General features: G+C 40.4%; 1 protein-coding gene and 1 long non-coding RNA gene across 2 annotated transcripts in view; both read right to left on the reverse strand.

The window, feature by feature from the left end:
- Positions 1-26,568, reverse strand: part of SMURF2 (SMAD specific E3 ubiquitin protein ligase 2) — a 91,068-nt gene that overhangs the window by 37,175 nt on the left and 27,325 nt on the right. Inside the window, exons 2-3 of the mRNA XM_044449568.1 lie at positions 3,339-3,377; positions 1,934-2,042 (exon numbers count right to left, since the gene is read on the reverse strand). Of these exons, the coding sequence (XP_044305503.1) occupies positions 1,934-2,042; positions 3,339-3,377 (148 nt within the window). The remainder of the gene's footprint in view (positions 1-1,933; positions 2,043-3,338; positions 3,378-26,568) is intronic.
- On the reverse strand, positions 8,438-13,444 carry LOC123033138. Its single transcript, XR_006416578.1, has 2 exons — positions 11,377-13,444; positions 8,438-10,136 (listed from the first exon to the last, which is right to left on the reverse strand). It is a non-coding gene; the product is annotated as an uncharacterized LOC123033138 (long non-coding RNA).

Raw genomic sequence — 26,568 nt, forward strand, 5'->3', positions numbered from 1 at the left:
TTTCCTGCTTTTTTTTGGAAGGAGAGATTGTTGATGTCAATTCAAGTGTTTATTAATCAACAGCGCCATAAATATTTGCCCTAACCAAGGAGTACATGAGTGCTCAGATATGTTCAGGGCTCTCAATGATCAGACAGATGCATCTGTTTGAGTTAAAAGGATCCAAAGTCAACACATGTACTCTTTTGTGTATAGTACACTTACTAACCTCTCACCACTGTAAGCAATAGCAGGATTAGCTAACAACTGTATTGAATTGCAATACAGTGGTACCTCGGCTCACGAACGCTTCAGTTCACAACCAAATTGGATCACAAACAAAAATTTCATAAAAATTTTGACTCGGATTGTGAACTCCACATTGGGTGGCGACCGTGACTGCAGCTGTCTCCCCACCCCACCCCGAGTGGAGATCATGCTGGAGGCAGGGCGGAGATGGTCAAGATCACGCCCGTCTTTCCTGCACAAGCGTGCCTGTGATTGTGCCCATCCCTCCCCCGCAGCACACCCACGTTCGCCACCAGGACTACGGGCACATGCAAGGATGACAGGCGCGATTGTGGTTGTTCTGGGAGGGTGGGGAGATGGCCGTGCTCATCCTTGGGGTGAGGGGAGGGGGGAGATGGCCATGATCTTTGTTGTTCTTTGTCACTTTGTTTCACATTTTTCTGATTAAAAATAATAGTTACGGAACGGATTAACCTTATTCACACCGACCCTTATGGGGAAATTTAACTCGGCTCACTACCAACTTGGGTCACAACCAGAACCCTGGAATGGATTAAATTCATGAGCCAAGGTACCTCTGTATTCGTTCAACTGCTCTATGTCTTTATGATTAAGTAACCCAACAGCAGGAGTAGTGCAGTCCTACGTTTCCTCTGGCTTTAACTCATTGATTTTGATTTTGTTCACAATCAGAATGTCATGTTAGCCACAAATAAATAGCAAATGCAATTTTTAATAAGTAGCAATGGGGGAAAATAGCTGCCAATACTTAACACTGGTATACTGGGAAGCAGCAGTTCTAGTCAGGGCCACATTCTTTTGGAGTGACCTGCTGAGGACTGCGTGCCAGTGGTGCGTCAGACTGAAGCAAGCAACGTTCACAAGCAGAAGCAAAAGTGGGTGGGGCTATCCTTGTCTTTTCTCTGGCCACTTCTTTCTCCCCTTCTCATTCCTGCCCAGTGCGCTGCTAGAGAAGGAACAGAATGCTTTTGCTAGAGGCCTGAACTGATGATTTGCAAAGGGCTGGCTTGACTGCAGAATATCCAATTCCTACTTAGGCAATGTTACACTATGGCCATTGAAACTGAACGTGCTGTAAATGTAAACATGCTGGTTTCCAGAAAGCTGCCATCCTTACCTCCAGCAAGGGTTAGAAATGTATGGCTCTAAAGCAGTTGTTGGACTACAACTTCCATCATCTCCATCCACTGGCTATCCTGGCTGAAGATGATGGAGTTGGAGCACAAGATTTGGAGAACCACAAGTCCTCACCTGACCTAGAGAAAATTCTGTTTTTATTAGAACTGTTATATATTCGTAAGAACAGGTTACAACAAAAACAGCCTTTTTATGCACGAAACATAAACAAAGAATACAAGGGGTATGCAGGGAGAAGATACCAAAGATGTTTGTCCCATGCCTGTGCTCACCAATTATCTTAAGAATAAGGATACTCACCTCCTCAGTTTAACACTTTTGATAGCTACAGATGAAAAGCACCACGTAAGAACTAGATACTGCTACTATGTTTTAGCCAAAAAGATGAAAGAAAAGTTAAATTAAAATAGCTCATAAACTCCTGCACATATATTAAGTCTCAAAGTAATTATCATCAGGGACCACCTGTTTCCATAAATTTCTGATCTGTTAGTGAATACCCAGCAAAAAGTCTGGCTAGATTTTGATTGTTCCTATTGACACCTACAAGTCATAATGCTGATTCCACTTTGGATCAAGGGTATTCTTCACAGTATCTGTAGAATGGCACTGGCCAGATCCGTCAACCACCACTTTAGCAAATGGATCAGGAAGCCCTGTCAGGAGGGAGCAAAAATACATAATAGGGTGGGCGTATAATTAAAGTATATAATCTTAGTCATAACTGATTGCCATATGTTGGCTTTCTGTAACAAGCATTTTAATCCTTCAAAGTTATTCTTTTGAGTCAATAAACATTAGTATTCATACATTATCCTAGAAAATCTGTTTCTTTTGGGAACATTTTAGATCATTCAACTTCTATTTCTGTACTCAACCTTTCCCATTTTGACAGAAAGATGGGAAACCTGTACTCAACCTTTCCCATCTTGACTGTCCCTTTCAAGTATTGCTAACCAAAAGTGTTATTCCAAAATAATGAAAATAGAAATTCACTAGTGTTCTTTTCTATAAAAAAATGTAGCTACAAGGAAGTCCATAGTCTCTCTTTTTATTTACTTGTTCATTACAACACACATGCCATTCAGAGTTTATTTACCTAGACACATGGCATAGGTGCCTCAAGACACAGTAGACTGTCGTCATCATCATCTCTAAAAGAAAATTGGTTCTTTACAACAGCTCTCACAACTCAAATACTTTGAAGAATGGGAAGGGGGCTTTTTTTCTGTAGTTCCAAAATCAACACACCTGGGCACTTCTTGAAACCCCTAACTGCATAACCACAGAGTAAGCATTATACATTAAGGAATGTATATAGCAATTACTAATTTATAAATATTCTGTAGTATACAAAAGACCACAGCCAAAAACAACGCCTTTAATATCAATTCAGACCAAATTACCAAAAGGAAACCCAAGCGAAAATACTTTTCACACCAGTCTTCTGCACTCCTTTTCAGTTTCCCTTGTACATATGCTGCCTCTTCAACTCAAAAGAGTTCTTAGGTGTTCTGTCATAACAATTCCAAAAAGGCAAATCGACAAAATTGTTAAGCCCTTTGGACTGTGGCCCTGAAGTATAGGCCCACTCAAAATACATTAATGATCCACTTTTAGATGTTCAATATGCAATCTAGAAAGTTACACAAAATCAAAATCAACAATTAACTTTAGACAATGCATCCAAAAATGTCAAATAAATATATGTGCCAGAAATAAAGGGATTTAGAAATACCATATTTGAAATGCAACAGTATCAACAAACACTGTCAGCACATTCCATAACCTTAAGTACTTGAATATGAAAGGTCATAATTCAATCGAATTCATGGTGACTTAGATCTCTCTGGCTGAGAAGCTTGATTATGAAATGGTAACAAGTATAGAGAGACATTAAAATCCAATGTTAAATTTAGAAGGTAAACAAAAATGCATGAGTATTTACTTACGGAAAAAATCTTTTTTCACCAAATTTTTTGCACAGAGAACTGTAAGGAAAAAACAAGATAAAATTATAAGTTAAAAGATATTTACAGAGCATTTCCAAATCACTCAACAGTATAATCATTTGCAAGTTTGTTCAGAAGTCAACAGAATTTGCTGCCTAATTATGTTCAGAATTGCATCTGAAGTGTTACATGCTGCAGACTACAATCCTTAAGTCAAACATATTAGCCTATGCACTGTTGCCCCAAAACTACTGTACTGCCACACAACTCCCTCTGCCACTGACTTCAGTGATAAAGGAAGAAAATTTTGCCACATATGTCTTGGTGCAAAGCAATTCTCACAAAATTGCTTGCATCTAAGAGAGCCTCTTCTCACTCAACTTCAATTAGAGAAGGAAAGTTGAGCTAACCTGAAGTTTACATAGCCATGAATTTCACTGCAGCTGTCCTCCAAAGGAAGAGAAAGCAATAAAGGTGCTTAAGGTGGGAACTATTTCACTGGCTGATCTGCCCATCACCATCAGTAGGCACCAAGGGTCGTTGCAGCTTTATATATTCTAAGTGGGAGGGAAGAATGTATGGCATGGTACGATACAGTACAAGAATATCTAGTCTAAGAAAATAAGTATCTTCAATGAAAGTATGCTTGGACAAGCTGAAAATGTGCATGAGGTCAACAGGTTTGTGGAGAGTAGGACAGAGAGGAGGGAAAGGTGGTCTAAATGGGAACAAATGTGGGGAACAGAGAACTTTAAGGGAAAGGACCTCTGTGATAAGCTTATTTCTATATGCCAAATACACTGCAAGTTTTGGTGGACTCTTGTTCAGCTTTAGGAACACCTACTTAACCTTCATGAAATAAACGGGATTGCTTTGCATTGTATTTCCAAAATCAATTTCATTTCAAATATCAGATCATGAGATTCCAAAAACCCAAATCACGTGATGCTTTCAAGGTTAGCCGTTTATACAGATGAGCAAATACAAAACAAGTATCTGCATACTGAAATATAACATGGCTGTTTGTGATTTTAACTCTAAGCAGAATACCATCCATTACTATCCATGAAGTTTTGACTTAACTATAAATAGGTGAAACACTAAATTTGCTGACTAAATTCACAGACGATACCAGAGTGGGGGTGGTAGCCACAACTGAGGAGCAGGTAATCCAGATCCAGAAGGATCTGGACAGGCTGTAGAAGTGGGCAGGGGACAACAGGATAGCATTCAATGTGGATAAGTGCAAGGTCTTGTACTTGGAACACGAGAATAGGTTTGTTTCACAGGTACAGGATGGGGGACAAGTGGCTGGAGAGCAGCACTTGTGAAAGGGATCTTGGGGTATTGTGGACAGCAGGATGAACATGAGCCAGCAGTTAAGAAGGCAAACGCCACCCTTGGAGCATGGCTTCCAGATCTATGGAGGTGTTGATAGTGCTCTATATGACTCTGGTGAGCCACAACTGGAGTCCTACGTCCAGTTCTGGGCTCCACATTATAGGAGAGACAAAGCCAGGTTAAAATCGGTTCAGTGCAGGGTCACAAGAATGGTAGCTGGTTTGGGAGGGATGACATATGTGGAAAGATTGAGGGAACTGAGTCTCTTCAGCCCGGAGAAGAGGAGACTCCGGGGGGATCTTTTAGTGACTTATAGGTATGTGAGGGAATGTCACAGGGAGTGAGGCTGTGACCTGTTCTTCCCTGCAGTGGAAGGCAGGTGTGTTTCAATGTGGTAAAGCTTAAGGAACCAGACTTCAGGTTGGGTGTCAGGAAGTACTTCTGACAGTTAGGACCCCTAGGATATTTATTTTTATTTATTGAAAGCTTTTCTATCCCACCCCCTACAAATATCTCAAGATGGGATAGAAAGGATATGGAATGGGCTTCCAAGGGAGGTGGTTGAGGCCCCACCAGTGAGGGTGTTCGAGGAAAGATTGGACAACAATATGTTGGGAATTGCATGAGCTGAGTCAGTTGGAGATGGGGGTCAGACTAGATGGCCTGGGAGCCACCTTTTTAAGTTTCACTATTTTTGTTTCACATTCAAAATAAATCACCTGTAAAGTTAAACTATTTGTTATATACATGGATTTCTTTTAGCTCACTTTTTCTATACAAATAAAACCTGTGGCATCACTTTTTCCTTAAATTAACTCTTCAAAGCAGTCTTTAATACAGTGATGGTGAACCTTTTACAGACCAAGTGCCCAAACTGCAACCAAAAACCCACTTATTTATCACAAAGTGCCAACACTATAATAAAACCTGAAAACTGAGGTTTTAGTTAAAAAAAAAAACTTCACAGTCAGTCCAAGCAAACACACACACACAGAGTATATCACAGAAGTGAGTACAACACCCCTCACATTTTGTAAATATTTTATCTTTTCATGTGACAACCCTGAAGAAATGACACTTCGCTACAATGTGAAGTAGTGAGTATACAGCTTGTATAACAGTGTAAATTTGCTGTCCCCTCAAAATAACTCAATACACAGCCATCAATGTCTAAACCGCTGGCAACAAAAGTGACTACACCCCTAAGTGAAACTGTCCAAATTCGGCCCAAAGTGTCAATATTTTGTGTGGCCACCATTATTTTCCAGCACTGCCTTAACCCTCTTGGGCATGGAGTTCACCAGAGCTTCACAGGTTGCCACTGGATTCCTCTTCCACTCCTCCATGATGACATCATGGTTCTGGTGGATGTTAGAGACCTTGCGCTCCTCCACCTTCCGTTTCAGGATGTCCCACAGATGCTCAATTAGGGTTTAGGTCTGGAGACAAGCTTGGCCAGTCCATCACCTTTACCCCCACCTTCTTTAGCAAGACAGTGGTCGTCTTGGAGGTCTCTTTGGGGTTGTTAACATGTTGGAATATTGCCCTGCGGCCCAGTCTCCAAAGGGAGGGGATCATGCTCTGCTTCAGTATGTCACAGTACATGTTGGCATTCATGGTTCCCTCAATGAACTGTAGCTCCCCAGTGCCGGCAGCACTCATGCAGTCCCAGACCATGACACTCCCACCGCCATGCTTGACTGTAGGCAAGACACGCTTGTCTTTGTACTCCTCACCTGGTTGTCGCCACACACGTTTGACACCATCTGAACCAAGTAAGTTTATCTTGGTCTCATCAGACCATAGGACATGGTTCCACTAATCCTTGTCCTTAGTCTGCTTGTCTTCAGCAAACTGTTTGCAGGCTTTCTTGTGCATCATCTTTAGAAGAGACTTCCTTTTGGGATGACAGCCCTGCAGATCAATTTGATGTAGTGTGCGGCGTATGGTCTGAGCACTGACAGGCTGACCCACAACCCCTTCAACCTCTGCAGCAATGCTGGCAGCACCCATACGTCTATTTCCCAAAGCCAGCCTCTGGATATGACGCTGAGCACGTGCACTCAACTTCTTTGGCCGACCATGGCGAGGCCTGTTCTGAGTGGAACCTGTCCTGTTAAACTGCTGTATGGTCTTGGCCACCATGCTGCAGCTCAGTTTCAGGGTCTTGGCAATCTTCTTACAGCCTAGGCCATCTTTATGTAGAGCAACAATTCTTTTTTTCAGGTCTTCAGAGAGTTCTTTGCCATGAGGTGCCATGTTGAACTTCCAGTGACCAGTATGAGAGAATGAGAGCGGTAACACCAAATTTAACACACCTGCTCCCCATTCACACCTGAGACCTTGTAACACTGAGGGAGGGAAAATGGCTAATAATGCCCAATCTGGACAGTTTCACTTAGGGGTGTATTCACTTTTGTTGCCATCGGTTTAGACATTAATGGCTGTGTGTTGAGTTATTCTGAGGGGACAGCAAATTTACACTGTTGTACAAGCTGTATACTCACTACATTGTAGCAAAGTGTCATTTCTTCAGGGTTGTCACATGAAAAGATATAATAAAATATTTACAAAATGTGAGGGGTGTACTCACTTCTATGATATACTGTATATATATATATCCATGGCAGCGCACTGACCGGCCATGCGAATGCTTGGGTAAGTTGTGGCTAATGAGTCGTGGCTCATGATGTCAACGTCTGGTGCCCCCACTTCTGAGCATGCACATGGCCCCTATGTGTGCTGTTATTTGATGTTCAGCTGGTGGGGCGATGCTGGGACGACTTGGTTCGCGTGCCGACAGAGAGGGTTCTGCATGCCCGCTGTGGCACCTGTGCCATAGGTTCGCCACCACTGCTTTAGTATATTCTGCATAGCCCTGTTAGCATCATTTTGACACACCTATAAATATTTTACTGCATTTTTGAGACCTAGAAATGAAAGTTGATTTCCTCTCCCTGTCCTATTGTGTTCAACTGTATGTAATAATTTTGGAATAGGAACAGACCAAAATGAAAAACTGTGTGTGCATAGCAAGGGAAGCTAATGTATTCCTTCAAAGTACACAGGTACACCATGTCATCCTTATTCAGTCTCTTATCAATAAACTGTTTGGGCAACCAGGTAGGTGGCACATCAATGCAATCCCAAATGTGTCCTGACTGTTTAGCACAAGATACAGACACTTCAAGACTGACACTCAGACAGGTACAGCAACTCCCCACTTAGCTGAGAGAGTAATAAAGGATTTATTTAGAAGGAATAACTAAATTAAACCTTTGTGTTTTGAAGATGAAACTTCCTTACAGCCTCTTACTACATTCCCTAAAACACCATACCCAACAGCTTAAATATTTCCAAGCAAAGTTATCACAATCCACTGATTGGGGATTGCAGAATTAAAATTAACCCCATCCATACATTCTTAAAGATGAATATAAGCTAAGCATGAATGACAAAGAATGGCATTTCTTATGTTATTGAAACCAGGAATATACAAGCTTCAATCCCCAAAGCCTTTACTGTTTGCTCTCAGAGACCTTTTGATAACCCCTCCCAACACCCACTGCTGAATACTCCAGGACCTGTACTCTTGGTGCTGTCTCCCAGAGACCCTAACAGCAAGGGAAAAGCAACCTATATCTGAGTTACTGGGATGTTTGTGTATGTATATGCATGTGCATACGCACACTCTGTGACCCCTGATCCTCAGGCCACTAATGTATGTGGTCCACAAGACTGAAAAAGTTGTACACAGCTGTTTTAAGCAAATCTTTAAAATTCAATTCAGAGTTACATCACATCTGAGTGACAATTTGCCACTCAGATTTCAGGAAGCAGTTTCTGTCAATCTGGGAACAGTATGTTTGATTCTCATTCACCAGGAATATATTGCAGCTAGATTAAATAACCAACAGATCAAGTATGAACACTGAACACTTGAGTTCTTTAGGGCATGGTGGAAGATATATCTGAAGCTCTTGTCTTTCTTCCTTCTGGTTTCTCAGACATTTAATTTGAATGTTAGGAGCTTCCATGGATATACTTATTTTATTCATGTACCTATTTACACACTTATTTTATTTGCACATTACACATTTTCCATCAGTTTTTAAGATAACTGAGCATATCTGATTAAATTAAGCAAAGACATATTTTCAGAAACAAAAACAGGACATTACGAATCCATTACAAATATTTATCGCCTTGACACCATTTTTTCATGAGAGAGTATCTCCAAGCTAGGGTTAAGGATTTAGAGTAGTAATGGAACACCATGATACCATGCAATAAGCAATCAGGTACAGATATATAAGGCTTTCTGTTGGAATCTACACTACATTTACAATACAGGTACCTGTATACTTAACAGGCAAGGAAAACTTACTTAAACTTTCCAAATACCGCATGAAAAGAACAATGCACAGTGAGGACACTCTTCCCCAATGGCTTTGTTGTCTGGCAGGGGATAACTTAATATTATACATAGTGAAATCATTATAACTGTGAAGTCCTCAGAACAGGAAGCCTCCCACTCCCTCCAATATCAGGCAATTCTTTGTGCATCAAGTCAGGATTCTGTTGCACCGATAAAAAGCCAATTCTTTCTTTACATCCCACTTACACTTGTGAATAGCTTTGGATGACAACATTACTGCCCACTTTCTTTTTGATTCCCATCACCCTCAATCTCTGTGACTGTGTTCTCAAGTGGTTTCTTCCTACCTATGAGATCATGCATTCAATAGTTTTACTGGGGGAAGCTTTTATTCTGTGTTTTCTCCTACTAGGGTTCTTGACCAAACATGAGATGGATTGATTCCATAAAGGATGCCATAGGCTTAAGTTGACAAGAGCTGAGCAGAGCTGTCAAGGACTAGACATTTTGGAAGGCATTCATTTGTGTGGTCACCATGAGTACAAAAAGACTTGCCAACATGTAACAACAATAGGTTTCTTGAGGATTTTTTTTCAGGGGGCCTTTGCTACTTTTCTTTTTTCTACATGCTAATCACCTTGTCAAAGTCTATGAATTTCAGTACTACATGTAAGCCAAGGGCTCTCAGCCATAGCTTTCGATCCAAGATCTTTCCCCTTCCATGCAACTCTTCACCTTCAGCACTTCTAGCTGGATATTACTGCAGTCTCAAATGTAACAGATCCAAGACTGAACTGCTCATATTCCATAAGATGATAAGACGAGCCCTGCTGGATTAAACCAAAGGCCTATTTAGTTCAGCATCCTGTTTCCCACAGTGGTAAGCCAGATGCCCATGGGAAGCTCATGAGCAGGAAATGAGGGCGACAGCTTTCTCCTTCAGTCATTTCCCAGTAAATGGTATGCACAGGCCTCCTGCCTTGGATTCACGAGGTAGCATATAATCAACATGGCTAGTAGCCATTCACAGATTTATCCTCCATGAATTTGTCTAAGTTGCTGGCCATCATCATCACATCCTGTGGAAGCAAGCCACATATGTTAATTGTGTGTTGTGCAAATTGGTACTTCATTTTGTCTCCCATGTTACTTTTAAATAATAATTACTCCCTGTATCTAGCCTTCACATCTGGATTCAGATAACCAGATTTACACTGGAAAGCCAGTGTGATCCAGTGGTTAGAGTGTTGGACTCATAAGATCCAGCATCTAGTCCTCAGTCAGACACTGGGTGACTTTGGGCCAAAAACTGACTCTAAGCCTAACCTAATTCACAGGGTTGTTGTAAGGATAAAACAGAGAGAAACAGAAACTGTAAGCTGCCTTGGGTTTCTTGCAAGATGAGAAAGGCTAGGATATAAAACTAATAATAATTTAATAATGGTATTATTGCCACCCATGAAAGGACAAGTTGCTTACTTATAACTATCATTTACCAATACACACATATGTTATAAGTCAATTGGATCATTGCATAGCTGAGCAGAGCTTCGGGTGGGAGCCCTGTGCAAATTTGAGGGCATGGCTCCTTTCCCCCACCCAGTTCTGGGTCTCCCAACAGTGTGACATCAAGGCAGAGAAGAATGTAAGTAAATTCATACTAACCACTCAAAGAATTATAGTGAAAAGTAAACAACTCTCCTACTTTTTAGGGATCTCTCATGCTTATCAGTCACATGAGCAACTAGTAAGCAATTACTCAATAAAAGGAGGGAGATACAACTCCAAAACTGTAGAGAAGACAGCTTGGCATCCAAGCAATTGTACTTGATAAAATAGATGGATGAGTCCCATCACCACATAAGCACATCATAACAGTTCTATTCAGTCAGTACCCTTGCATATAGTGACTTTTGTCAAAGAAATTGAAAGTCCAAAACTATCAAGAAGGAAGAGCTGGTAATTAAGCTGGACAGAGCAATTTTTGCAAGATGAAAACTTTACACTGAATGGTCATGTTGGTAAGTCAGTGTATCTGCAGATTAGAACTGCTAATTCATGTAAATATCTTGTTTAAATGAGACAAGTGTAGAATTTAATTTCCATTACAATCCAATTTAAAGTAGAAAAACCAGGGGTTACATTTATTAATTTTTATTTGTTATGTATATAATTAAATAACTGATTGTTATCCACTCAGGGACATACATTAAACCCCACTTAGAGGTACACTGCAGTCCTAGTCAATTTGTCTCAAAAATGTATACTTTAACACATAAAATTGTTTTGGGAGGAAAGTCTTCTTTGAAAACAACATACCAGCTCTCACTGAAGATACAATTTTGCAAATTTCCTTCTTCCAACATTCCAGAGCTACCAGGCATGCAAAATTGGGAGGGAAAAGAAAAAATGGTCAAGATGAAAAATGGGGAGGGAAAACATTTTCAGGAACTGCTGTTCCTACAGAGTTCATATAGCATGCCAGACACGATTTTGACAAATACTTTATTGCTGGACGCAGTAGTACACCGCAATTTCAAAAAAGGCAAGGAAGAGAGGAAAAGATGGGACAGTGATTTTAAATAACCACTGCCTGGATTCATTAAAATTAGAAATTAATTCACACTTCTGCTGGTTTGGAAATTGGAGATGGCTATGCATCCTCCTGCTCCTTTACTAATCTCTACCCACTCAAGATGGCACATTGTCTCTGTTTTTGTATTTTAATCTACTTGTTTTCATTTTTATTGTCAGAAGATGTTTTAACTGTTTGTAATCTGCTTAGAGGGCCCTTGGGCCAATTTTGTGGAAAATCAGTCAAATAAATAAGCACATGTATATAATGTGTGACTTCTTTTATATTTTGGTACCTCAGCTTTTCTGGTTCCAAAAAGCAGAAAAGTTTTGACACGAGTAGTCCTCTATCACAATACTTTTCACCAAATTAGGCAAATTAGCAGTGTTAATTGAATATACCAGCTTAGTCCAGGTAAAGTGTGACTTGCTTCAGGCAAACAATAAATGCCACTTCTATTTTAATGATACAGCATTTTTCAAATTAAAAGCTCATGAAGCAGATAAAATTATCAGAGCTGCAAAAATATTTTGGTCACTCTTTTATTATATAAATAGCATTTTGAGAAAGCAAATTCAAGAATCTGGCCTTTTTACTTTTGGATTAACTTCTTATGATAAACAGTCTAAGTGCCAGTTTATTTTAATCTTGAACTGCAAATATGAACTTTATATCCTTAAATTTATATACTGCAGAACCCCTGTAACCACTGGCTCAGTTTACCGCCTTTTCAGTTAATCATGATTGACCTCAGCCAGAAAAAGAAGTCATAAAGTGCTTCCTATATGTGAAAATTTTTGATTTAATAAGGAAAGAAAAAAATCATATGTTGAGGTAAGAACAAACAAAATTGTGAAAAAGAAGCATATATAGTATATAGTAGTACATATAATACAGTGTCACTATCATCCACAGTTTCAGCTGAGGGGCTTAGAACTTATCTGTGTGGATATGAGGGTCTTGCTGTAGTTCTGATTGTTCTTGAGGAAAATGTTTCAACTAAGGAAACAATTGTAGGATCTTCATCATTAAACATGTCTGAAGAATCATATCAGATTTCTAGGAACCAGCTCTATAGAACACTGAGAAATGTTTACATTTCTAGATATCAGCATCATGTTTTTAACAATCTGGCAAGCAAGGCACTTGGAAGTTCCCCGGTCAAATATAAGAATAGGGAGAGTTTAAAATACAGCTTGTTTAAATATCAATACTCAACACAATTAACTTGTCTTTGATTATGGACAAAATGTCTATAATCCTGTATTTAGACAACTAGATTATTTTACTTTGGTTAAAAATCAAGGACAACCATGACTGAAATCCCAGCATATTTTAAATACACAAGCCTGATGAAAAATAACATTGTTATTACTAATGTCCAAAAGCAACAAATTCCAAGCTAACATACAACAATGTTATGGCAGGAAGCAGAACGTGATTCAAAGTAATGACTGAATGAGTTTGTGCAATATGATAATCTACCCTGTGAATAAACTATATGGTATGGATTTGTGCAACAACTCATAATTTGCCTGGCAGGTGATCAGAGTCACTGTGACTTGTCCTCCCTTCCTTTTCCTCTGACCTCCCACTTCTGTCCCAGAAGATTTAATGGCTGAAGCTGAAGTCCAGGCCCAATTTAAGGTGCTGCTATTGACCTATAAAGCCCTAAATGGCTTGGGACCAGAATACCTGAAGGAATGTCTTTTTCCCTATATGCTGTCCCGCCCCCTAAGATCTACAGCAGAGGCCCTGCTCCGGGAACCCTACTTGAAGAAAATTAGGACAGTGAACACCCGGAGGAGGGCCTGCTCTGTGGTGGTGCCCTGACTGTGGAATGGGTTCCCCAGAGAGGTTCACCTGGCGCCAATTTTATATGCTTTTTGGCGCCAAGTAAAAAACCTTTTTATTTGCCCAACATTTTAAAGCTTAAATAATTTTAATCTGGTTTTATTATTATTAAAATTCTCAGTCACATTTTATCTTGTTATTGCACTCTTTGATTGCTTATATTTGTTTATTTACATTGTAAGCCATCCTGAGACAATTGGATTGGATAGGATGGGATAAAAATATTCTAAATAAATAAATAAAATAAGCCATCTTATCTCCTCTCCCTAATCCAACTGTGATTAGGGAGAGGAGGGAGGTCTTTTTCCAGTAACCTTCCCCCTTTTTCTCCCTTCTGAGACCTCTGCCAGTGACAACCCTTCAGAATTGTCTGAACAGCATGATGGAGTTCCATCACTGGTTCACCATCTTACTTTTTCAAAGTGCCACGAATGTGAACAGTTTTTAATTTTTAAAAATGGATATTCACAGTTGCTCATTTACAGGTGATTGAAATGTCTTACCTATTCAGCATCATAGTAAGTTTCTACTGTCAAAATGAAGGAGGTACCAGCCATGGACATTGCCCAAACAAGGCTACAAATATTTTATTACTCTGCTTCTCACTTAGCAGTGGTCAAATAATGAGCTTTTTGAGCTGTTAAGAAAAAAGCCAAGCCATTAAAAGATTTCTGCTTCTAAAAGGGGGTAGTGAGTGCATCACTCTCTTCACAGTGAGATCTTCCAGTTTCAAAGAATAGACCCAAAAGTTCTCAAGGACCTTCACCTTTTCTGAAATGCTAGGTACTTGGGAAAAGTGCATGCCACCTCATTTATCAGAGAATGGGGTTTTGACAGCTGTCAAAAGCAAGGGGTTTTAAGAGGGTTTTTTCACACGGCCAAACAGTTTTTTCTGAAAGGAAATATGCATGAACAGCGTTGTTTGGACATTGCTGGAATACAAGGCACCCCAAAGATAGCAGTCCAGGATCACATGACATACAAACCCACTGTGGCTAATTATCTGCAATGGGCTACCATGTCACATTAATGCAGTCAATGTCTTTTCTAATCCTCTGACTTCCTGGTGCTATCACTACAGGGAAAAAATTAAATCTCCTACAGTCAAAAATATAGCTTCCAATATATAAAACAAAATATGCAATAATGCAAAAACATTCTTGCTTCTCAAAGTATGCATTTTAGATTGGTGAGGAAAAGGACAAGGGTAGAAAAAGTTATGCAACACAATTCACACAACAGTTCAGCTTGGGATGGTGGGGTGGCGGGGGGAGAATCCCTGTGCTACCCAAAGGCATATTTTACTGAAAGTCATTACCATAGCTTTCCTGATTGGTTCCCAGCTGTTTGAATGTATTATACAAGGAATATAATCATTAAAATATAACCCAGCTGTAGAAACACAATGCTACACTGCTGTTAATGTGTGTTGCACTGATAATGAATAGACTATGCTTTAATCTGAATAAATCTTCCAACTGCTCAGCTGCCTCTTGCCAAAAATTCCCCTTCCTCCTCCAGACTGTGGTTGCATTCCAATTACACTGCTGATTGGAATGAAACTACTTGGGGGCAGAGGGGAATAAAAAAAAAAGAAAAGAAAACCTGTTTTTTTTTCTTCAAAATACTGCCTCTGGAATCAAAGGACACCATCATTGTTAAACCATCTTTAAATAGTAGGTAAAAATCTAACAGTCTTTATAGAAGAGATTTCTCAAAACCACAATTTAGGAACAGGCCATACAAAATACCCTATTTTCTTTCAGTACTTCTAACCAAATTCCTATGTTTTTGCTGAACTGCTTGCATGCTATATGGCCAATTACTTTTTAATGTTTTGCCTTTCAGATCATATCACAAGTCCAGGGAAGATAAGAAGCAAGATTTCTGCAGGAAGTTGGGAAATTCAGGTATTTAACTTCTGAATAACATGTAGCAAAAACTGAATTAAATATTTATATGAAGCTCCACCTTCCAACTACAAAATAGCTAATGATTTAAATTCAGTGGAATCACAGAAGCTACTGATAGTGTTAGGGAAGGGTCTCTAGCTTATGCCAACTCCCCCCTGCAATTTCCCCCCTGCATTTCCTTATACAAGACCCCATAGTTCTAGAGCAGGTATAGCCAGCTTATGGCCCTCCAGATGTTGTTGGTTTCCAATCCCCCTCAGACCCAGCCAGCACGGCCAATGCTCCAACAACATCAGGAGAACTGCAGACTTCCCACCGGTTTCAAGGTTTCACAACTGCCAGGAGCAGCATTTCAGAGGGCATAGGATCTGCAGTCAGGAAGAATACACAGAAAATTCTGTTCTGTTCACACGATTCAAGCCAATATTCACTGATGTAGGAACTATTTTGTATCATCATAAATTCATTGCAACATTCTAAAGTTCAATCAAAATCATATACTAGTAAAAATTCATTACAACAATGGAATTTTCGTCTTCTCTCTTCCCTTCTGAACCACTCAAAAACCTGATTCAAAGGATTTTCAGCCCTTTGGAGAAGATTTTGAGGGTGTGCAGGGGAGAAGGGAAATAATAGTTTCCTGTTTCCCCTGACAGAAGCTATTCCATCAGCAGTATATTATCATTAGGTTCAACTCACATTATTTTATGCATCAGAGGCCTTCAGCCTTTTTGACAATTTAAGAAACTGCTCTGGGCACCATTACAAAATGTCATATCTATGGACCTTACATTGCATCATAGTCAACAAAAATGCTTGTTGTTGTCTACTGGGTACTATAACATCTTTTTAATAATGGCTTGTCTAATTCAGCTCACTGCCAGTAGTGCAATACAGTTGAACACTGATATTACAACACAGGAAGGATAAACACTCACCATCTCACATACCATAGACCTACACATATTAAAAAATCTGCAAAAAATATTTTTCAGGAGCCTAAAGGAACCATGCTGCGATTGCTTTGAACACTGATGATGCTATATATAATTATTCTCAATGAGGGAAAAATCCTCTCTAATGTTGTAAGCCACCCCGAGGCTTCGGCAAGGGGCGGCATAGAAATGTTTTAATAAATAAATAAATAAATTTTAAAATGTAGTTTTGATTGCATATTCTACTATGGCAGCATAAAAATATCTGAACTATTTCTGCAGGTGAATTTCCAATCCAATGGCCACAACAATGGTGAATGAGGTCACACTCTGGACCTGGTTTTCTCGACAGGGCAGAAAGATGGTGATCTGGAAGTAAGAAACTTGCATTTGATTCCCTTGTCATGGTCAGATCACTTTCTCGTAAGGTTTGAGCTCGGGGCTGGCCTTTCCCTCTGTAAGGGCGCGGACCCCATTAAGATGGTCCACCTGCGGAGCCGGATGGATCCTGATGGATTCCTGAGGGCTCTGGGGGATTTTCTGGTTGATAAGGCTGGCACTTCTGCTGATGCTCAGGTTGATTTGTGGAATGGGCCTTGTCTGGTCCATCAGCTTGGGACCAGGATACCTAAAGGAATGTCTTTTTCCCTATATGCCCTCCCACCCCTTAAGATCTGAAGTAGAGGTCCTCTTCCGGGAACACTCCTTGAAAGACATTAGGAGACAGAATACCCAGAGGAGGGGTTTCTCTGCAGTGGTGCCCTGGCTATGGAATGCACTCCCTAGAGAGGTCCGCCTGGTGCTGTCATTCTATGCTTTTTGGCATCAGGTCAAGACCTTTTTATTCATCCAATATTTTAATGTTTAAAAGATTTTAATTAATTTAATTATTTATTATTGTTATTTTATTTATTTATAATTTATATACATTTTAATTTTAAAAATTTAATTTTAAATATTTAATTAAATTTAATATTTAATTTATAATTAAAATAATTATTTTAAGTATTTTTTATTTCAGTCATGGGTTATTAGTTTATCTTTGTTGGGGTATTTATGATCTTTTATATTGTTGTATTTACAGAAGCTATTTTGTAAGCCATCCAGAGACGCACAGTGATTAGAAATATTCCAAATAAAGAAAGAATGACAAACAGCAAACCCAAGGATTCAGTAGAGCTCTTGTCTCCTTTGCCAAACATAATCAAGAGAGTTTGAAAATCACTTAGTGATTTGGTGCACTTCTTTAGATAATAAAAACAAAAATTATATTGCATACATACCTCGAGTCCAAAGGCTCCTTGGATTTCATATAAGTGCTAAGCTGGCCTTGAGGACAGAACCATATGAATCTTCAATACAGTCCAGTTTTCTGAACCCCAAATGGAGTAATTTATTATGGAACTGCATGAGTATATATGCTCCTAACCAACACATTTTTAATTGTGTGTTAAGCAATTTTATTCTTAACTAAGCAAGCTGTAACAATACATAAGGTTTAAATGTTCTGTTTGAGACAACAGTAAATTCTCAAGACATAAGTCAGTCAAAGTTAGCACTGATTTTATGTGCAAATAAGTATATGCTTAAATCTCTCCTCTGGTGGGATTAGTCCCTAACTATGAGTGGGTTGTTTTTAAGTCAGTAATTCAAATCATGTTTTAAAATCACCAAGAGAAGGCCAGCTTTAAGACACTGATTCAGGGTTCCTAAACAAGCATGCATATAGAGTACTTAACAAGTGAAAATTAGTTTTACAGGTAGAAAGCCAGGTCTTGGCAATTTATAGGAAGGTGGCTTCCTTTTCTGTCCCCACCTCCCCCCACTCCCAGTATACCAGGCACATATGGTACAATTTGCTTAATTACCCACATGACGTGCAACTTCCCATGTTGTCTCAAACCAATGAAATACACAGTAGTGGGTAGCTTTGGAACCACCCCAGAATCCACAGCTGGCACAAACGAGTCACTGCACAATAGCTTTTGATTGGTAATACTAGGAACTGTCCAAGTGGAAGCATTCTCAATTCATCCTGCTTCTTGTTCTTATTGTCCCTTAGCCCAATGGCACTGATGCAAAACTCAACAGGTACAGTATATACAAAGACACTTTTCAGGTCTGTACCCAGCCTGGATAGGTAAGCCAGTCTAAGAGAAACACATCACACAAGAGGATATTCAGTAGTACCTTGTAATTACTAACTTAAAAGAATCCAATTAATCAAAATATGAAAAGAAACATCTTCAATGTAATTTTCAATACACTAATTGGTTTAATAATATTTGAGGTTCACCTAGATACATCCTGTCAGCCTGACTCAATTGTTGATATGGATTCTTTAGACCAGAACTATAGGAGCCAAATTTTATCAGTGGGATGCACTTCTAAATATTAAGGGAGTATTTGAGTGTTTCTGTGATTAGTTCGTTACTGTAATTAGAATCATATAAATAATCACAATTTATGCATTAAAATCATAATTTATTCATTCTACTTTTTGAAAATTAGTCCTATACATACTTGACAAACTTTAATATGAAAGGATATTGAAATAAATTTTATCATAAATGAAAGAGTTTACAAAATTCATACAAACCCAAACATTACATTAAATTTATTTTATTTATTATTTAAAACTTTATATGCTGTCCCTTATGCATGGAATCTCAGGATGGCTTATAAAAATCAGACTACAATAAAACAATCCATAATAATATAATAAATAACATATAACCAATAAAAATAAATCAAATAAAAAGCAACTGTTAAAACATTAAAAAATTTACTAATTTTTAAAATAATGATTGAATACAAAGGTTTTGACCTGGTGCCAAAAATATGAGCTTGGTGCCAGGAGAACCTCTCCTGGGAGCACATTCCACAATCTGGGCGCCACTGCAGAGAAGGCCCTACTCCGAGTAGATGTCCTTTTTACCTCCTTCAGGGAAGGTTCTTGGAGCAGGGCCTCTCCCGCAGATCTTAAGGAGCGTGAGGACATATAAGGAAGATGTTCCTTCAGGTATCCCGGTCCCAAGCCGTTCAGGGCTTTATAGGTCATAACCAGCACTCTGAATTGGGCCCAGACTTCAACTGGAAGCCAGTGAAGCTGATAGAGGACTGGCGTTATATGAGGATAATGACTGGTCCCCATTAGCATCCTGGCCACTCTATTCTGTACCAGCTGAAGTATCTGGACCGTTTTCAAGGGCAACCCCACGTAGAGCGTGTTACAGTAATCCAACCGGGAGGTAACCAGAGCTACCTCCAGTTGCTAGGCAGTGTTTGTCCAGGTAAGGATGCAGTTGATGGACCAGCTGAAGCTGTAGGAAAGCACTCCTTGCCATTGCCGCCACCTGGGTTTCCAGTGTCAGCTCCAGGTCAAGGAGTACTCCAAAGCTGCGGACACTGTCCTTTAGAGGGAGTGCTACCCTGTCCAGGACAATGTCAAAATCACTTCCCTGAAACCTCAATCCGCCTACGAACAGGACTTTCATCTTATCTGGACTGAGGCTCAGTTTATTGGCCCTTATCCAGCCCATTACCTTGGCAAGGCATCGGTTCAGTACAGCCACTGCCTCACCTGGAGTTGTTTTTAACAAGAGGTAGAGCTGGATGTCATCAGCATACTGGTGACTTCACAGCCCAGACCTAGTGGTGACCTCTCCCAGTGGTTTCATGTAGATGTTGAAGAGCATGGGGGACAAAATAGAGCCCTGCGGAACCCCATGGCAAAGCTGCCATGTTTCAGAACTATAGTCCACCACCTTCTGGAACTGGCCAGCCAGGTAGGAGTAGAACCACCACTATGCAGAGCCTCCAACTCCTAACCTGGCCGGCCTATCCAGAAGTATACCATGGTTGATGGTATCGAAAGCCACTGAGAGGCCCAGGAGAACCAATAGGGACGCACTCCCCCTGTCCCTCTTCCTGCACAGGTCATTGTACAGGGCGACCAAGGTAGATTCAGTACCATAACCAGGTCTGAAGCCAGACTGAAATAGGTCTAGATAATCCATTTCATCCAAGAGTGCTTGGAGTTGTCCCGCCACCACCCGCTCTACCATCTTGCCCAAAAATGGGATGTTGGCCACTGGTCTAAAGTTGGAGGCCACCTCTGGGTCCAAGGACACCTTCTTCAGGACAGACCTGATCACCACCTCCTTCAAGGGGCTAGCAACCCGGCCCTCCCTCAGTGAGGTGTTGATAACCTCCCAGACCCAGGGACCAATCCTGTGACTGGTTCCTTTAAGTAGCCAAGAGAGACAAGGGGCAAGAAGACAGGCGGAAGGATGTATCATTCCAAGCATCTTGTCCACATCATCAGGCCGCAATAACTGAAACTCATCCAATAATGATGGACCAGATGGCACTCTGGACATCTCCCATACTGGAGCCATATCAACTGTGAAGTCCAGCTCACGGCGAATCTGAGCGATTTTTTCCTTAAAGTGCTGGGCAAAGTCATCACAGTGGGCTACTGAAGGTGCAACCACTTCATTTTCCTGGCCAGAGTGTATCAGGCCTCACACTACTTGGAAAAGCTCTGCTGGAAGGCACTGTGACGACACAATGAAAGCGGAGAACTGCCTCTTCGCCACCCTCTCTGCCACAGGCTTGATAATGAGCACATGTGTTCAGTCAGATTTGTCCCAAGATTTCCTCCACCTGCATTCTAATTGTCTCCCAATCTGCTTCATCGCCCACAACTCAGGCATATACCATGGTGCCAAGCGGGCTCTGCTAGGTGGGAGAGGACACTTAGAAGTGATCATGTTGATGGCCCTGGTCATCTCCCTATTCCACGAATTGACCAGGACATCAACAGGAGCGCCAGCTTTATCAGCCGGAAAATCCCCCCAGAGCCCTCAGGAATCCATCTGGATGCATCCAGCTCTGGGGGTGGATCATCTTAATAGGGCTTGCACCCTTCTGGAGGGAGCAATCAGCCCAGAGCTCAAACCTCATGAGGAAGTGGTCTGACCATGACAAAGGAATTAAGATCAAAATTCTCACTTCCAGGCCACCCTCTTCCTGTCCTGTCAAGAAAACCAGGTCAAGTGTGTGATCTCTTTCATGGGTTGGGCTGGTGACATGTTGAGACAGCCCCATGGCTGCCATGGAAGCCATGAAGTCCTGAGCTGCCCTGGGTAGAACTGCCTCAGCATGGAGGTTGAAGTCCCCCAGCACCAACATTCTGGGGGTCCTCAACACCAGGTCTGAGACGATCTCTGCCAGCTCAGGCAGGGAATCTGCTGGGCAGAAGGGTGCACGGTACATCAGCAGAGTCCCTAATAATCTGTCTCAATCACCCAACACCAGGTACAAACACTCAAGGCATGAGAGAGACATCTCCCCCTTCTTCCACCCAGGTCTCAGTAATACACGCCAGGTCGCCCCCCTCGTCCACAATCAAATCATGTATGAGAGATAGTTTGTTATGGGCCGACCTGGTGTTTAACAGCAACTGATATGCATGTCAGTAAACTGATATCCATGTCTGAATAAATCAGAATTCTTCTATGAAATCTAATTGATCAATCATGTAGTTTCAGTACCTAAAACAATATCTGTTTTAATGAAATGCTGCAAAGTATAAAAAGAAATGTTTTTTTTAATCATGCATTGTTTGATTTTTTTTACCATTTTATTGAGCTTATGACAAACAATAGTAAAATGTTTTTAAATTCCCATAAGAAAATGGAGGAAGAAAGTTAAGAGGTTTAGGCAGATTTCAGTTAAATTTAAATATTTATAGGTACATTAAATCTTTGCATATACACAGAGTCAGTCTTCTCTTGGAAGAATTCAGGCTTGCTGGATTCTTAACGGGGGGAGTTGCAATTACTAGAACTTCAAGATCCACCAACAGCAGCTTGGTGCAAAACACAATACTTCCACCCAAAAATCTACTTCTATTTACTACAAGTGTTCTTCATTCCAGCAGCATATTCTATCATGGGGGGCAGGGGCAGTGGCAGCAGGGGTTATTTTGCAGTTGCTATTGTTAAATAATTTGGAGTCAAATCCCTTCTGATCCAGTAATCTGTGCTTAAGATTCCTGAGTTACTTATGGATATAGCCAAATGGAGCCTGCCTACATTTGCCATGTTTTGATTCCTGTTTTAAACATCATGTCTACTTCACAGTATTGTTTTACGGTAAACAAAAGGCTTCCTTTTCCACAACTCCACCCATTTTCTTCATTCTAAGCCAAAATTAAAACAAAAAGAAAACATGTACACTGAATTCTTCACACAGAGATAATAGTCATATTTCCTTGACTTACTCTATAATGGATTTGTGTAATCTCTGCATTAGTTCTACTCACTAACAAGGTTGTCAAAAAGTATGCCAGAACACCAACAAAGGGAAAAGGAAAAGAAAAACAGAAAAAATTCTTGAGACAAGTAACATCTATTGTGATATAATAATCTCCATTTCTAAAGGTACTTTAATTGGTCTGTTTCCCTACTAACGCCAAGTATGAAGTTTATAATCCTTGCAACCAAAGGGGAAATAAACACCCCTTAAACCAAATAAATCAAAGGGGATTGTACAGGGAGTTGGTGCTATTGTTGCTAGTTTTGCCCTCCAGAAACTACTTCAGAGTGTGCTCATTCTGGTAGCATATTTGACAATCATTAAGATAGCCAACTTCACATCATTCTACTAGCACTTTCAGCTGTCATGAAGATAATCAATAAGCAACCAAGATAAGGGAAGCCAGCTTTTTGGCCTCAAAGTACTAGGCACATACCAATGGGGAAAGGGGATTTGTGTCAATGTTGAGTTTTTTCCTCACTTTTTAAAACAGTTTTGACAAATATGAAAATAAAGGCACTAACTGTCTAAGTCAGCTTTATATTTAACTACAACTTCTCATCCTGAGTATCTATGAGAGCATCAGGCCCACTTAACGTCCAAGGCCCTGTGTATTTAAGCAGATGCTTTCAGTGACTGATAATTTAAGTTGTCCAATCAAAGTAGACAAGTGCTGCATGAGTGAAATTAGATTCTTAACAATTACCTCCTGTTGTCTCTGGGTTGTTGACAGGATTTAATAGGGGATACAGAGTTGTTTATTGACCCACCAATATGGCTGGGTGAGGGGGCAAGAGCTGTGCTCTGATTGCTACTCTCTTTTTACTTTACAGAAGCAGTTTAAGGTGGCTTTCATTCAGCTGCATTTGAAGACACTTGATTTGGAATAAAATGGTTTTACTAAGGCTGCAAAATGTACATTTCAGAAGGCTGAACTCGAATTGCTCAAAGAAAATAAAGTAAGCCATCATTTTTCAAACTCTGCTCAGGATTCTATTCAATCTACATTTTGAAATTGTATTTAATTGTCTCAAGGAACCTTCACAGGTTGTTGGGAAATGAACTACTACACATCCAGAGGCAGCAAGAATTTTGCAGCCACACCATGATCAGTGGGGATAAGGAACGGTGGTACCCATCTTCACTAATGTGTCCCAAACATCTTTCTCAGAACTCAAGTTCCTTACCCCACCTACATTTTTTCTTCTTAAAAAACAACACTTTTTCAAACCAGCAGCTAGGATTACTTCAGAACAAAGTGAGCAGCTGCCATGTGTTCTTTCTATAAATACTCTGCACCATACATAGGGTTCTTAGAAATGAAGATGTCTGGTGGTTGCATATCAGTTTTTTCCTCCACAGCACAACCAGTCATCAAGAAAAGGAAGGGTGGTGAGGTCAGGAGAGAAAACAGGATGCCTTGCATTAAGGAGAAGACTGGGAAAGGAGTGTCTTTCTCTGAATCAGTCTAACCATATTTTAATATCTGCCAGGGAGGTTTTTCTCACAATATCTATAGATTTTGTGAGTCAATAAAGGAAAGCCCCTTCTCTGTTGTGAATCTGACAGTGATTACATTATTCTTTCAGCACTAGGTGAACACTTTCCAATTTGTCCAGGCATATTAGTTGGGCAATCTGTCTGGTGTTTTGCTGTATTCTAAAAATCACTTTATGATAGTATTATTCTGCTAGCAGTATTTTATGATATATGACTATTGATTATATATGACACTTGATTATACTGCTGCTCAAATCTAAGGGAGCTACTAATTAAAATGACATTGATGAATGGGAAGATGTTCATCATCAATGCCCTTAAAGATTAACATATGGACTTTTCCTATGTAGATTCTGTGTAACTGAACCCTAGCTAAATGAGGATGTCTGTGTGAACCACTTTTAAATCTGTTCACTGGGCTTCCACATGCAACATCCAGCCTGCAAAGATTCTGTCCTCATTGTTAGGTATCCAGTCCCACAGTTTACCAGTTCTGAGTACTTGTAACTGGTGTTGTGTTGTAAACCTGAGATAGAATGAGGTTTCTGTTAGTGTGCTCAGCAGTTTCACTGTCCAAGCTTGCAGAGAAAGTCTTGAAGCAGTGCTGAGTACCTAAGACTGTTGTTCCAGGGGGATACCAAGATTCCCGCTGAAGCCATTTTATCTGGCCCAACCTACCACAAATTACACCAGGTTTAGCAGATCTGAAGGGTCACACTTGGGATTTATTCTGGGGAATTATGCTATGAGGATAAGTAGAATGTGCAATAGTTCCATTGTCATGGACAGATCATATTGCACATTGTCTACACAGCTTTGGGTATTGAACAGTACATAAATAAAATAAATCGCCATCATTACTTGCTTAGGTTTGTCTTTCAGACTACTTCTAACCGTCACATGGAGGATGCAGCATAGTTCAGTGGTCTGCCTTCAGGGACTGACAAAATCAGAAGTTTCTTCTGAAGCCCTTGGGAAATTAGCTACTAGTCCTGTTGAGGTTCAAATCTGTGCCTGGAAGAGGGGGCTCACGCACTGCTGCCAAGTAACTTTGATTGAACTACAAGCAATATCTGTTCCCTGGCAGTCTGAAGGATTAAGGATGATGAAGTAATAGAGTCAATAGCACTGCACATACCATCATTCCTCACCACTGGCAATGCTGGTGAGAGTTAATGGGAGTTGTCCACCAACAGGCACAGGTCATGTATTCTCCATTCTCAGACAAGAGACGTCAACATTAGACCTTTGGAACACAGACAGTACTGTCCTGTCTCAACCTTCCCTTTTCTCTATAATATGTCAGAGATAGTGGCCTCAGAAGGCCTAGTGGCTTTGGAGGAAGCCACTTACTTAGATCCATTCCAGTTGAGTTCTAGCCCGGGCACAAGACAGAATCTGCTTTAGGTGCCTTAAAGCATGATTTGAGTTCCAGACTGAATAGTGGGGCTATATGTTAATATGAGGACCCAGAGTATGGTCTGAAAGCACACCAGGTATCCACCATGTTGAAGCTAAGCAGATCTAAGGCTAACCTGAGCTTGGAGGGGAGACCACCTGGGAACCACATGTAGCCACCATGAGTTCTGCAATGGGAGAAAGATAGTCTATAAATATAATGAATGAATGAATTCCTAGTAGTTCTAGAACTCTCAGTGGCATTCTATATCATTAAGCATGGTATCCTTCTGTCCTAACTGTCAGACCTGGAATTAAGAGTTAAGTATGGTAGTGCTTTCAGCCCTTCTTCAACTGTCATCTTGGGGTGCCCCAAGCTTCCATTCTATCAACTTTTCTAAGAAAACACTGGGAGAAATCATCCAGAAGTCTAGGCTTCGTTGTCACTTATGTGCAAATGATGCACAGATCTACTTTTCTTTTCCATCTAAGAATCCAAGAAAGGCAGGAGATCTCTTGAACAAATGTCTAGATACAATGTAGAGATGGTTAATGGAGAGAAAGCTGAAACTTAAACCAGAAAATGTGAAAATTCAATTGGCTGTGAATTTGGCAGATCAGTGGTCTCCTTAACAGAACAAGGTCCCTTAACAGGTAGAAGTTTAGAGGCTGCTCTGAAGTCATCATTGACTAGAAAAGCACAAGTAGTATCTGTGGCTAAGAGTGGTTTGGATTTTTTATTTTTTGGTGTATTTTGTTTTTACAAACTCCAGCTGTATATCAGTTGCTCCCCTATTCGGAATGGTCAAATTTGGCCTCAGCTATTCATGCACTGGCTAGCTCCAAACTGGACCACTACAATGAGTTTTATGGATTGCTCAGAGGCTCAAATTACTACAAAACTTGGCCACCCAGATTATTAGAATGCCAGGAGTCAGAAAGCCAGTGTGGTGTAGTGGTTAAGAGCACGGGACTGGGACTCAGACGATCTGGGTTCTAGTCCCCGCTCGGC

Source organism: Varanus komodoensis, unplaced genomic scaffold (assembly GCF_004798865.1).
Source record: "Varanus komodoensis strain SLA01 unplaced genomic scaffold, ASM479886v1 scaffold59_1, whole genome shotgun sequence".
Classification (NCBI taxonomy): domain Eukaryota; kingdom Metazoa; phylum Chordata; class Lepidosauria; order Squamata; family Varanidae; genus Varanus; species Varanus komodoensis.